The sequence below is a fragment of the Artemia franciscana genome, chromosome 18 (assembly GCF_032884065.1).
Source record: "Artemia franciscana chromosome 18, ASM3288406v1, whole genome shotgun sequence".
NCBI lineage: Eukaryota > Metazoa > Arthropoda > Branchiopoda > Anostraca > Artemiidae > Artemia > Artemia franciscana.
In genome coordinates this window covers 7,151,622-7,167,147 of record NC_088880.1, presented here as the reverse complement: position 1 = coordinate 7,167,147, position 15,526 = coordinate 7,151,622, and the positions used below count along the sequence as shown (strand labels likewise).

The window sequence follows — 15,526 nt, the reverse complement described above, 5'->3', positions numbered from 1 at the left end:
AGTGGTATCCGAAATGATTGTATTCATTTTACGATCATAATCATCAGTATCCATAATTACAATAGTGTTGCCTTTATCTGCCCTAGTAATAGTAAGGGTATTATCCTTTTTCAAATCAGAAAATATTTTAATGTCATCTTTTGTTATATCATTTACAATTTTTTTCATGTTAAAAGTCTTAAGTTTCCTTACGATTTCAGTTCTAAGTTCTTGAGGAGCTTCGACTTTATCAATAGAAGCCATAATTCCTGACTCTACTTTAGAAATTATTTCTGAATAAGAAATTGGGGTTGGAATACAGAATCTAAAACCCTTCGACAAAACTGCCTCTTGTTGACTACTAAGAGTTTTAGACGACAAATTCTTAGTGGCAGGACCCAGACAAAAACGAGGATAAAAAGTATCCGAATCCTGGAACTTTTCAAACAAAAGTCTTTTGAACTTGTCGACCAAACGAACCTTTGACAAATGGAAATCATGGTGGAAAGATCTAACGGCCATTTCCTTAATCCTCAGAAAAATGTTAAATGGAAGGTTATTCCTCAAAAAATTTTCGACAAAATTTAAGTCTTTGGACAACTTAAAACGTCTTTGTTTTTGCTCGGAAGTCATGTGATTTAACGCCATGAGGCTTAATTTGTTTTTTAATTTTGATCCATTTTCAGTACCAAAATGGGTATTGATTCTAAATGATTTAGGAATCACTGATTCCTTCTTGCAATTTTTTAAGAAAATTTGCTGATTTAACAAATTTGCATGTTTTTTAACCAAAGAAAAATAATAGTTGACAGAAGCGGCTAATTGCTGCCCGTAAGCTTGACGAATGAAAGTTCTTAAGCCGAACTGGCCAGACATGACAATAAACAACAAAGAGAGATAAAACTCTACAAAAAGAAAACTTCAAACGAGACGACGGCCAGTAGAATTGAAAGACTAAAACAACGCGGATATTTCGCCTGTATCCAAACAAGGCGTCTTCAGCACAAGATAGAAAATTAAAAGGAAACTAATCTAAAAACCAAATAAAAACCACCACCAATAATAATAAATACAATTGTCGCTACTTATCCACGTAGGGAAAAGCAGCTATTTGAGTTACTTCAATGAGAATCAAAGAGCAACTGAGGAAAAATTATGAAAATTGAAACTTAGTTAATTATTCTGTTGCGAAATAATCCTCTTGTAAGCTAACATTGAAGCGACTCTTTTTGGTGTAGTGGGTAATCTTGTCCCCTGGTGATTGTGTACAATTTTAACTCCCCCATCGACTATTGATTCATTTTTTAAAAGAATATCATAAATTGGGTCAAAATTTAAATTCCCTGTGTCTCTATTTATTGAAATATTAGCAAATATATGTTTATATATTTGTTATATTAGCAAACCATGGTTGAAATTAAATCCATGCTGGAATCAAACGCATGATAATCTGATTTGAAGTTAAGCGCTGTACTAACAGAACCACGCCTCTAATAATGTAATTTAATATATTGGTGTTTGTAGGACTTTAATTGCGTAACTTATTAAGGGGGCCTTGAGGAGGAACATGCGGGAGGTGTTCTTGCAAACCTCCAGTTAAGGGTTTTGGACCATAATTATTGCAATGATACCGTTTTATTCTTCCAAGATTTTCCACTTGAGAAGTGGCACCAAAAGTGTTGTTCTCAGTGCTATATCTCACTCACGAATGGTAGAATTGATAAAAACCACGTATATATGAGCAAAAATTTTCAAGTGAGCCGTTAAACATCACTCTGAAAAATTCCGGTAGCCCATTAGCCCCAGCTTTTCCACTTTAGACATGGCACCAAAAGTGCCGTTTTTAGTGCCGTTTGCAGATGATGGTATTTATAGGAAGAACGTAGATACAAGCTTAATTTTTTATATGAGATATCAAAAATCTATCTAAGATGTTCGGGTAGCCCACTAGCCCCACCCCTTGAGAAACGGCGAGTGTCTTTTTTCGTGCCATATGGCACGGGCGAAATTGATATAAACCACGTACATATGAGAAATAGCTTTTGAATGAGCTCTTAAGCATCTCTCTATGGTGTTCTAGTAACCCGATAGGACTGAAAAAAGAAGAAAAAAAAGGACCGTTTTAACGTTTTTTAACTTTTAGTTACTATTGGCTGTGGTCCGCTCTTTACTAGGGTGTAGCTAATGGTTCAACCATTATAAAGATTTCATTGCAAATTCTCCCCAGAAAACCTAGTGCAACAGCTTTTAATTGAGCCATTAAACATCTATCTACGATTGTGTGGTAGCCTGCTAATGTTTCAGTAGCTTACTGATGAGCAGCCATTTATGAAACTTACTGAGGGGGCTGAGAGGGGTTCTTGTAAACCTCCTGTTAAGGGTTCTGGACCATAACTATTACAATAGTACCTGTTTTGTACTTCAAAGCTTTTTCACTCAAGAAGCGGCACTAAACGTGTTGTTTTCATAGCTGTATCGCGCTTATGAATGGTATAATTAATAAAAAAAAAAGCACGTAGATATGAGCAATAGCTTTCGAAAGAGCCATTCCTTTATAAGTTCTGCTAGCCCAAGAGCCCCAGCTTTTCCACTTGAGACATCGCACCAAAAGTGCCGTTTTAGCGCCATGTGGAACTTGCAGATGGTGGAATAGGAAGAACGTAGATATGAGCAATATCTTTTCTATGAGCTATAAAAAATCTGTCTATGATGTTCTGGTAGCCTGCTATTGCCACTCCTTGAGAAGTGACACAAAGAGTGCTATTTTAGTGCCATATGGCACTTGCAGATGGTGGACTTTATAAAAGCATGTAGATGTGAGAAATAGCTTTTGAATGAGCCATTAAGCATATCTTTATGATATTCTTGTAACCGGCTAGGCCTGGAGAAAAAAGAGAGACAGTTTGACTCTTTCTCACAACTCTACTTTTTAAAACAATAAAAAAAATTTAACGTAAAGAGCGAGGCGTTGAGGAGGGGACAACCCCTTTCATATATGGAATAATTTCTGTTCGTTTTAAGCTTTAATGTTGCTCCTTACTTGCAGTTAAAAAACTTGTTTTTTATTTCATTCTGAACGTTTTTTTTTATTAATGCATGTTTTGATTTTGGCTCACTGCACATGAATAATTAAAACAAAATTTGTATATTAGTTTTTTTTTTGGCTGAATGGTTTTCTCATTATTGTTATCGGACGATTTTGATTAAACAAAAAAGGTGGCGGAGGAGGCCTAGTTGCCCTCCAATTCTTGGTTACTTAAAAAGGCAACTAGAACTTTTTATTTTTTTACGAATGTTTTTACTAGTAATAAATATACTTGACTTCGAATTAACTTACGTATCGAAATTCTATATTTGTATATTTTTATTACGTATATATGAGGTAGTTCTCCCCCTCGTCAATACCTCGCTCTTCACACTAAAGCTTCAATTTGGTCCCAATTCCTTAAGAGTGACCCCTGAATCACAAAGGCCGTAGAATAGATAGTTGAAATTACTAAAAATACTTTAGCGTAAAGAGTGAGGTATTCAGGAGGAGACGAACCCCCTTATATACGTAGTAATTTCTGTTTGTTTTAGGTTCTAATGCTGCTCCTTATTTCCACCTGAAAAAAACTTTTCTATTTATTTTCTCATTGTTTTTTAAATAATGCTAGAAAATGCTGCGGCCCCTTCATGGGATCATGGGAATTTTCTTCCCTCATGATAAATCCATCCATAGGAAGGTCCTCCCACGTAACCCCCTCCCCCCCCCCCCGACCCATCTTTAACGTGAAAAAATCCTCCTGAAAACGTCTGTACATGTCCCAATAACCATTACTATATGTAAACAATGGTCAAAGCTTGTAACTTGCAGCCCCTCCTCCGGGGATTATGGGGGATTAAGTCGTCCCAAAAGACATAATTATTAAGTTTTTCGACAATGCTGAACAAAATGGCTATCTCAAAATTTTGATCCAGTGGCTTTGGGAAAAAATGAGCGTGGGAGGGGGCCTAGATGCCCTCCAATTTTTTTGGTCAATTGAAAAGGCCACTAGAACTTTTAATATCCGTTAGAATGAGCCCTTTCGCGACATTTTAGGACCACTGGGTCGATACGATCACCCCAGGGGAAAAGAAAAAGAAATAAAAACAAATAAACACGCATTCATGGTCTGTCCTCTGGGAAAGAATACAAAATTCCACATTTTTGTAGATAGGAGCTTCTACATTAGGGTTTTCTGATACGTTGAATCTGGTGGTTTTATTTTCGTTAAGACTCCTTGATTTTTAGGGGGTGTTTCCCCCTATTGTCTAAAATAAGGCAAATTTTCTCAGGCTCGTAACTTTTGATGTGTAAAATTAAACGTGAGCAAACTTATATATTTAGAATCAGCGTAAAAATGCGATTCTTTTAATGTAACTATTGGTATCAAAATTCCATTTTCGTTTCGGTTATTATTGAGCCGGTCGCCCCTTACTAAAGTTCGTTACCACGAACTGTTTCATAATGGATTTTGCTGTAAGTGAGCTCATAGATCTTACTTAAGCTGGAAAAGAGGTCTATCTGCCCATATTAGTGGCTATTGGAAGGGTTTCTAACTTGGGTTTCTATTGGAAGGGTTCTAATTTGAGAAGAAACAACCATACTACTACTGTCAACATTGCAGGCCATACCTGCCTTTGGCCCACTTACCAAACTGTGTCAGTTTCTTAGGTAATTTTTTTTTCAACGATTGTATTTGTTTTAGTTTGATCAACACTAATCTTACAAAAAGCATTTAGACATGAGTACTAGCTTTCAAATGAGCCATTAAACGCCTCTCTATGCGGTAGCCTGGTAGAAAAAAGGAAACATCAGTTCTAACCAAAAATTGCAAAAAAGACGACTTTCTTCGTTTTCATGATTATGGCTCAAAACCTCCAGCGCCGTTTTTTCGACATTGGTAATTCCAATGCTGCGTTATGATTCCGATCTCCCTCCGTTTGAAGGAGCTTCAAGCTCTTTTCCAAAATTTCCAGTAATTAATATTAACGGTAAAATTTCACTATTATTATAAATCTATATAATAGTTATCATTCCTAAGTCACCTTTATCTCTCTCAGAGTTTTTTTCAAACGCGTTTTTAACTTTCGTTATTAATTGGCTGTAGTTTGCTCTTTACTAAACTAGTGCCGCAACTAGTGTTGCAACCATGATCTATTTCAGGAGTCGACAGTCTTTGATGGAGGTTTCAACCAAAAATTGTAAGAAAAAACAACTCCGCGTTCTTCAAGACAGGGGGCTCAAGGCACTTTCTTAGGGTTTCTGACCTGAACTATTTGAAATATGAAATGTATTCTAATTTGTGTTCTGTGTTCTGGCTGGAATGTGCTTAAAATTTGAGCAAAGACTTCGAAGATGAACAAGGATCTGGTAACATGATGCTGATTTAGCCCTTCATTGTCATGTTTTATGAGAAGCTGTTAGGACTACTAGGTCTGCCTGCACTTGGATAGATGGTTAGAATTTTAAAAGTCTTAAAACTGTTTAAATCTATTACTTTGTATTTTAAATTTGATTTTTTTTTTTTTTTACTGTCTGATTTGCAGTCCTCAGAGTTTCTAAGTTTGTTTCTATATTTTTTGTTTATGTTTTATGTTTATTTTTTAGTTTTTGTTTATTTTATATGAAATTTGTTTTTATATACCAATGTGTAAAATTATATTTTTAAGTACTTTTAAATGAATTTACCATATTTTTATAAGCTTTTTATATTTTCGATAACAAAAGGCGACAGACCTGTTACTTGTCCCTCTAAAAAGATCCAACAACTGAGACGTCGGTTCAGTGCCGTATGCACCAGAAATTGCTCTAGACCAGCGTTGCCAAAACTGTGAAATAAACTGTACCCGTTTACTGACCCGTTTACTGACCTCTTGTACCACAAGAGGTTAACTTGTACCATCTTAACGACAGGTTAAACATTTACCATAACAAGCAGAAAATTTTCTATAAAATAAAGCTTGAAAAGATATCTGAGTAAGGAAGGAGCAAGTAAAACTAAGAGGTACAGGAAAATCTGTATTGTACCAAAAACGTTTGAATGTACTGCCTTGTACCAGGACCTGTAAATTGTACCAAAAATGGTACATTTATACTACGTTGGCAACGCTGCTATGGCGGATCTTTATCCTTTATTCATAATTAAAAGCCGTCTTTTGTTACAGGTTTATTTCAGTGGTGATTTTGATGGTCTAAAGCAAGAGAATGCCCTCTACCTATCAAACCACCAATCAACAGGTTTGTGCTTTTAATCTGTTTTAAACTTCAGAAAAAGTTGAACTTTTCAAAAATTGAAGAGTTTCAAAAATTATGATCCTAGATATGTAGTTAAGCCTAGGGATGACAAGGAAATGAAGGAAATCTGGATATCCTTCTTGCATAATCAACAAAGTGTCTTCATGTCAGCAAATCAAAAATACAAGTACGGAATATTTTTTGATTTTTTACATAAAAAAGCTAAATTTTGTTTTAAAAATTGCAACCAAAATTTCATACACAGTTACGGTTAGGGATACAAGTAGATGACGGATATTTTGCTTGTTTAATCAAGGGGCCGATGTTTTATCTCCATCCCCTTCTTTGGAGCTAATTCTGTATTTTGAAGGCTCAATGAGAGTTTAGATTTTTTGGTATTTAAATTCACCATTTGGGGCATATGTCCTCCTCTATAGCTACAGAACTGTCAAAAAACCCTGCTGTAGAGGTTTCAAGCTCTCATCTAAGAAAATTAGGAATTTTGTATTTTTTTTTAAAGAAAGATCATGAATGTGTGTTGTTTGTTGTTTTTGTTTCCCCAGGGACGACCGTATCGAATGAAGGTCCTAGAAGATCGGGAGGGGGCTCATTCAAACGAAAATTAAAAGTTTACTGCCCTTTTAAGTGACCAAACATGTTAGAGGGTGGCATGACCCCAGTAGCCCCTAGAAAAAGGGCTTCAAGTTTTGCGGTTTGTCCATTGTTTACATATAGTATTTGTTATTGGTTAACATACAGATATTTTTTTAGGGGGAATTTTTGGCGGAGGGAGGGATTTCCGTGGGGAGAATTTTCAGTGGGAAGAATTCCCCTGAATTCATATACAGTTTTTTTTATTTTTATTTCTTTCTCTTTGGATGCACAATTCTACGTATGTAGGGAATGTCATGGGGAATTGTCCGGGGTAAATTTTCAGCGGGGAAGGAATTGTCTGACTAGATTTTTCCGTTCGAAAAAAGTGGGTAACGTCCACAAGCGTTGTCCAGGGTGATACCTTCTTAGGTCCAGGTCTTATTATACAAAATGTTTCTGACCTTTTTTTTAATGCTTTTGTTAATTAAACTGATTTGCTTTATAATACAGTGATGTATAAATGCGTATCAGCTATTATGAAAGAGGGGCGGTAGGTCATTGTTAAGGTGAGGGGTGGGGGTAAGAGGCCTTAAGAGTACGTTTTAATGGACTAATTTTATGTAACCCTGTAGGATTATACTGTCAACAAAAGAAGAAAAGAAGTTAAATCAGCTCACGTAAAAAAGAGGGGGGAAAAGTTTTAAGAACTGTAGATGACATATATTTTGCTTGTCAACAAGTTTTCTTTGTCTCAGCATAAATAAATGCATATAAAAGAAATGATTTTTAATATTTTACATAAAAGTAAGAAATTGTAATCCTATATATATAGTTAAAGTGTGAAAAAAAGAAAAGAAAAATACCATATAGAAATAATATATAGAAAGTAAAAAGAATATCTTTAATGTTTTACATAAAAGAAAAAATTTAAGATTTGTTTTAGATATTGTAATCCTAAATATATATTCAAGATTAAGGCAGCAAAACGCCAAAAAAAAAGAAGAAAAAAAACAACAACAAAAACCTTTCGACTGGAAAGACAAAACTCATACCTAAAGGACTGTTGAGCTGCAAAAGGGATATCCATAGGTATAAGAAAATCAATAATAACACTAACAGATCGTTATGGGCTGCTATTATGATCAAGATTAAAAGAAGGAAAGAATTGGAAAAAAAAAAACGAAAGAGAAAAACAATGACTGTTAAAAGGTTTAAATGATATACCCCTTGACAAAATAAGTGTATCCTTAAGTAGAGGGAAATTTACTAAAACTAGCGGCACATTATTGGAGGGGGCTACCCTGGTTGAGATTAGTAAATAATTTGAGTTTAAATGTTATAGATATTGAGATAGAAGTGAAATTAGAAGATGGAACGTTAATGGAACAAACAGAAAGAAGAAAAAAACTGACTGTAATAAGCTGTTGAATAAAGGGTATGGGTAACGTATAAGAGTGGAAACTGACGCTAGTGTTGACAAATAAAAACTATCAAAGCCATCTAACCTTTTGGCAATACTTAGTATTTTTTCAAACTTTATAATCTTTTTTTTTCTGAAACTGAGATTGGACAATTATTGCTACCATATTACTACCCTAGGTTAGACACTTCTGCTACCTGGCAAAAATGCAAGGTGTGGCTAAAAGATAGATGGTGTTGATAGTCTTTTTGTTGACACTAGCGCCACTTTTCATTCTTATAAGTTACCCATACTCTTTGCTGTATAATACATGTTCCAAGTTAGAGGAGAATTGATTAGAACTATTGATTATTACTAGGGATGACTACCCTGATTAAAATCAGAAAAACAGAAAAAATGACTATTTTAAACAATAAAACAAATGTATCTGGGTAGAGAAAACATGTCTCTAGGTAGGCATAAATCAACAAAAATTAGTGATAAATCACTAGAGTTGGCTACCCTTTTTGGGATTAAAAGAAGAGACAAAAGAGAAAAAATGGGAAAAAGAAACAAATTGGCTTATAATTGTAAGCTGCTAATAAATATATCGCGTGGCATAGAAAAATTCATTAAAAGGGGTGATACATTTTTAAATGAGAAGGGGGAAAAACAGAAAGAAAAAAATTCATAAAGAAAGCAACGAACTTCTGTATACAAAAAAAGAGTTTAATAGCAACAGAAGTTCTTAAGTGTGAAACATTTTTTCATTTTGTAAATATATGTTGAAAGGCACATTTTTAAATATGTTTTCCAAAATTGTTTTGGGGAAGAGGTTGACGTTGTAATTTATCAGGGGGGGGCAAATACATCAAAGTATTAGAAAAGGTGAATTATTTCAAATGTGAAAAAATATATTTTCATAGAAATGGGGGAATTCAGAAGGAGGCGTAGTGGGCCCCAAAAACCCTATACGGCTTCTTTAATACATAGAACCAAAATAGACTCTGAACTCGTATCATTGCAAGGCAGTAGCGTGCAACTCAGCGTGCAACACGTCAGTCATTAGCGTGCAATACGTCATTAGCGTCATTGTAAACTTTTATTAGCGTCATTGTAATCTTCAGTCATTAGCGTCATTGTAAACTTTTATTCAATTCTTACTTTAGCTGAATAGATAACGTCATTGTAAACGTCATTGTAACCAATTGGCGTCATTGTAAACTTTTATTCAACTCTTACTTTAGCTGATTGGATTGCGTGCAACTCAGTTGCTGTGAGGAACAAATCAATTGGACAAATCCGTTACGTGATGAAAGACGGCTTACAAACCATTCCAATGTATGGATTTTATTTTTATCAACATGCTTGTGTCTACGTCAATAGAGATGCGTTCAGACCTCAGAAGATGTTAGAAGCTTTGGATTATTTGAAACATCCTAAAATAAGGGTAAGCATAATTATCAGGCAGGTATGCAAGAATTTTTTGTGACGGGGGAGGGGGGCAAAGTTGAGGAGGAGACCAATAAATTTTTTTGTAGATAATTTGAATAAAGGGTGCCCAGAAACGTAAGAAAATGTAGGATTTTGGGGAACGGGAGACTTGGGCTCCAAGCCCCCTCATGCTGACGCCCCCGCTCTGAGTACCGGCTCATAGGCTGGAAAATTTTCCTCTAAAATTGGTTCAAAGTGCTCAAGAACTTTTAGTGATATTAGGCCTAAACTAAATTTTGGGAGATTTTAGGCGCTAACCGGCCACAGACAATCATATTTCCTTGGACCTGGGTTGGACTCAAATACGAAAAATGTGGAAAGTTTGAGAATGACATTAACCTAATGAACCCTTTCTCCCGAGCAAGTTTGGTAAGTTTTTTTTTTGAAAAACTAATATATTTGTGATTATTGACACCAACCCTCAGTAGTTTATGCTTTTTAGATTTTGCTCTTTTGGTTTCCAACATATAAAGAGGTTTTACTTATTGCTGCCAGAATGATTTTTGGTATCATACTGGTTTTGCTGGGTCCAAAGGCCTTAACAACCTATTATTTAAGTTTCAACATGGCTCTTTTAAAGCTTTTACTGTTTAAGAGAAAAAAAACGAAAATAATGTTCTCCTACGTCTGCTTTGAATTAAATTCACGAATTAGTCCCTTATTGTCTATTAAATTACGTCAGGCGAGTTCTGTAGTTCAGGTGTTTAATTGTTGTACATCTTGCATTGTAAATAATTTCCATATTTCAAGTAGGGTCACATACTGCCTTTTGGAGAACTTTACCACCTTAATTTCGAAGAACTCATCTAAAACAAAAGAATTAGTAAAGATGATTGACATCAGGCGCTGTTGTCTTTCATATATCACAAGAAACAGCTTACATTTCTAAATTTCCACCTCGCTGGAAAGAAAATATAATCAACTAAGACTCTTTTTAATGTCAGAGGCAGTATTGCCAAGTAATGGCTTATTCGTTTCTAAAGAGTACGTAGTCCATACAAAATAAAGAGTCAAGATATAAGATTAAGATTGCCAACTGTATGAGAATTCCTCTCGGTTTTTGGAGGATGGCTATATGACAAATAAGAATGACAATTTTTTATCGAATATAAGTATATTGCTCACTTAAAATTTTATAGTTTATTCAGTTTTAGAATGTCGTCCGCATAATTTAATAATGATAAATCCAGAACACGGAGGATAAAACTTGTCGCAACATTCATTTGAGTATATGCGACAATATTTTTGTAAAGGGGTGAGGAGAAGAAGTCGAGCCCTGATGAATACCCTTTCTCACCGGAACTAATACAACCCTCACGCATAAACCCCCTTTCTCGCCGGAATTATCATATTTGGAATAAACGTTCCAGGAGGCGAAGGTAATTTACGAAGGATTACCGGGTTTGACCCCCCCCCCCCCCTCTGAAATATTTTTCCGACTTATAAAAAGTAGAAAAATTCATATAAACAAAGCTTTCATGAGTTTTGTCCTTCCCCCAGCAAAAATCCTGTATACGCCCTTGCAGATTGGCAAAAGCTACCCTACCCTTCGTTCAATAGAGCTTATTTCTATTACTGGTAATGTTTTACTGATTGACGTTGCCTATTTGACAAATATAAATTCTAGCCTTTATAAAAATCTGTTCCGTTTGGCATGTCGTAGGTGGACAACAAATTATACCACTATCGAGTATCGAGTCGACTATCGACTATACTATCGAGTACGATGTCTTGAAGGATGGCAAGTATCAGTTGTTGCCAAAAAATAGATTTAGGAAACTTTTACAGATGTTGGATTAGCCTTTACGGAAATCTGTTTCGTTTAGCATGTCGTAGGTGGCCAACAAATTATACTACTATCGAATATCGAGTCGACTATCGACTATACTATCGAGTGCGATGTCTTGAAGGATGGTAAGTATCAGTTGTTGCCAAAAAATAGATTTAGGAAACTTTTACGGATGTCGCATTAGCCTTTACGGAAATCTTTTTCGTTTGGAATGTCATAGGTGGCCAACAAATTATACTACTATTATCGAGTACGATGTTATGAAGGATGGTAAGTATCAGTTGCTGCCTAAATAATGGATTTATTCTTATTTATTTATTGATAAAGTCTCAGGCAAAAACTTTTATACTGTACACTGTTCATCAAAACACAAGTTTTAAAGCCCTGATGATAATTCTTTGCAGTTGACTCCTGAGAGAAGGGAATTTGGACTGGGGGTGAAGACACCCCTGGAGATACGGGATAGAGTTTCTTAGGCTTATACTTAATAGTGTAGTACTAACTGTAATACAATAGGAATCACTGCAATACAATTACTTAATATGGTAGATATGTAAAGTAGTATTTCAAAACACATTTGGAGCTTTTTTTACGGAGGTTGCAGAAATTATGCAGTGAGAGATAAAGTTTATTCGTAAAATGACGTTCGGTAGTAGCTGTTGCCAAACTTGCATTTCTAGTACTATAAGAAAAGAAGAAAAATAGCAAAAGTTGGCTGAAAAAATTGAGGGACATTTAAAGTCAATAAAAAATAACAACAAAGGGAGGCTTTTTTCGATTAAAAATATATTAAACCATCGATAAAAATCAAAGATAGAAACATTTCTAAAAACGGTTCGGAAATCGACCGAGCCATGAATATGATAATTAATATCGTTTTTTTTTATACCCTTAGAAGTTAGGATTGAATCATATTTTTTACAGCTTATTTTCTGACGTACAGTAAGTCAAATGAGTATCTAAGACTATACCATTATTACTACTAACAACTCACCGCAGCACTAAGTCGTCTGAGGCCAACATAGCTACGTACACTCCTCCTCCTTCCTAATCTGCTCACATCTATATCTTAATCTATTCTATTCTCCATCTAAGACTAACGTTTGGCAATTACTCTAGAAAATATCTTGATCAACATTTCAAAGCACCCGCTATTCAGAGCCACACTTGAAACTGTCAATACGGTGACTTTCAGTATCCGTAATCGTAGTTACAAGACTTTTATACATGCATATAAAATAATATAACTATTTTGACTGTGGATTAATGCAAAATTTACCTGGTCAAGTAGTATTTGTAGCATAAAAGGTTTTGTTGTATTTGACTTAAGTGTAAAGTATGGACATAAAAATGCCATGCTTAGGCCATGTCTATGAAAGTATATCTTGTTAAAATACTACTACTACTAATAACTCACTGCAGCACCAAGCCGCCTGAGGCCAACACAGCTACGCACGCTCCTCCTCCAACCTAATCTATTCAGGTCCTCCCTCTTTACACCTTCCCAGTAAGTTCCCATTTCCTTTAAATCTTTATTTTTTACATGACATAGTTAAACGTGAACATTTAAAGTGGCCGAAGGGGAAGTTAAAAGCTCAAATATTTGGCATTAATTTACTTTTGAAACACTAATTTAATTTTCATCGTATAGAACTAAGGCACATAAATGTAATAAACGTGAATACACTAACATTTGAATAAACATTTAAATAATAACATAATTTATAATAAACAACAAAATAACATTTATATAATCGGAGATCTGAGGACGAGAGAGTAGTAGAGCCTAAAGGTTGCGGACAAAACACAAAATATTTAGTTATAAAATTATTTGAGCGCAAACCAATTATCTCTTTTATTTTTTTTATGTATAATAAAACTTACCAGAAATAGTAATCGATATGATATTGTAAGTGTTGACCACTGATGGAATAACATTGCTTGAATTAAATGAATATATCGCTGGGAAAAAAACACCTGGGACAAATGTGATACAAAATTTAAGAAAATGAACGGAGACAGAAAATAATACCTAACAGTTAGATTCAAATGTTATTATGAAGTTAATTTACTAATCCAGGGGGATAAGATACTTTGTGGTATATTATATTTTTATATGATACGTGATATATGTCTTATAAATATGTAATGTTGTAAAATTTTCATTTTTTTCATTTGTTCTATAATTCGTTTTATAATTCTATTTCACCTTTTTATATTATTGTCTTACTTTTTGTTTTCTCCTTTCAGTCGTGGGTAGTTATATTTCCGGAGGGTACACTCTTTGATCCTGTAGACATTCCAACCATTGAAAAATCCAGAAAAATAGCTGAAGAAAAGAAATTGCCTGTTCTTGGGAATCACTTGACCCCCAGATACCGGGGTGCTTACATGATATTCGATCGTCTTAAAGAGAAATTAGATGCTGTTTATAATGTCACCTACGTCTATGACAATTCTATGACTGATGAAGGAAGAAAAACTGCCCCCCAACTCATTGGTGAGTAAATTTTATAAAGTCTATTGATTAGTATTTGAATTGTATATAGTGTCGAAAAAGCGTTCCCCAGATTAAATCTTATTATCTGTGAAGAAAAGAAGTACAATTGGATGTCTGAAACTTGTGCCACAGTGTACTCAAATTAAAAACAAAACGTGATTGGTAAGAAGAAGAAGGAGAAGTTAAAACCAAGGTTTTCATTTGAAGCCTAAAAGAGCACGGACGTACCAGGGGGTTGGGTGGCCTCGTAGCCTGTGTTCTCCTGAAATCCAAAACTTTCCTGAATTTTGGGGTATTTCTTTTTGAAGTTACCAAACCATTTTTTTATATCCCCCCCCCCCCTGAAAAATTTCCTCGCACGTGCCTGGAATGAAGACAGTTTTGGACCCCAAGTGCTGAATTTCATAGGAAAAACGTAATAAAAGCAAGGTAAAGAAAATGAAAGAAAAGGGTAGGTACACCAGATAAACGCAATGACGATAGAATTAAGAGGTATTAAATGGCTCCTCACGTGACTTGCCACGTTGTGTGGTTTAGTCAATAGCATGGGAGCCCATAAGGGCGGGGGGAAGGGGGAGGGGCACCAGTCCCCATAGCTGAATGACGCTACCCTATATTTTTATATTTTTGTTTTGAAATTTCTGTTATACAACTAGACCCCGGTACCGTGCCGATAAGGGAAGGTCGGTGGCGGTGCAAAAAATAGCAGTAGCAGCGGGCCTCTGGTGCAATCATTGTTGACCACAAACATTTATGTTTTGGTCAGTCCTTTTCAAATCCCAGCTTTAATTTATTTCAGATTCGGGTCTATTCACGAGTTAGAAACTTCATGAGTCACTGGCTGGACACTGTTCTTCTTTGCTATTCTTGAAGAGAAGTAGAAATCTGGTGGAAACGAAATGGTTATGGCATTTCAGATTCCTTACATAATAGTTGAGATCCCTAACAGCTATATATTCCTAACATAATTAATTATCAAAATTGGTAGTTTTTTTTCATCGAGCAACCGACAACATAGAGAAGAAATGTCACCATTTACATCACAACTGGGTTGGTAGGAAAATCTTGCCCCGTAGTTTTCATACCATCGAACATCCAGAAGGGATTTGGAAGGTATGTCCCCTTTCAATCCTCATTGTTTTGATAATGGAGATCTGTGCTCTTAAATACAGACCGACTAAATTTTTTAGCCCACGAGGCTGGTGGCAAATTGCCAAGCTCATCAGTGGTTCTAACTCTAGCCCCATCCCTACCTGCACTGCCATCCTCTCACCCAATGTTTTCAGTAAACCCTGTAATTTTGCAGTCACTGTGAAATATGATAATCACATCTGAACAAGAACAACCACATCCTAGAGACACCAAGAAAACGAAATTCTTCAAGGAAGAGGAGGGTAGAGCAAGATTACTCACTGACAGCTAGATCATATCTGCTACATGAAAGAGGATTTAGGGTAATAGTGTGTGATCGTATACAAATGTTTTGACTAAAATATATTTTCCCTAAACAAC

At 35.3% G+C, this 15,526-nt stretch overlaps 1 protein-coding gene across 3 annotated transcripts in view; it reads left to right on the top strand.

Annotated features, from left to right (window-relative positions):
* Positions 1-15,526, top strand: part of LOC136038553 (1-acyl-sn-glycerol-3-phosphate acyltransferase epsilon-like) — a 64,716-nt gene that overhangs the window by 34,704 nt on the left and 14,486 nt on the right. For all 3 annotated transcript variants that reach the window (XM_065721725.1, XM_065721723.1, XM_065721724.1), the window contains 3 exons: positions 6,169-6,241; positions 9,479-9,681; positions 13,765-14,014. In XM_065721725.1, the coding sequence (XP_065577797.1) occupies positions 6,169-6,241; positions 9,479-9,681; positions 13,765-14,014 (526 nt within the window). The remainder of the gene's footprint in view (positions 1-6,168; positions 6,242-9,478; positions 9,682-13,764; positions 14,015-15,526) is intronic.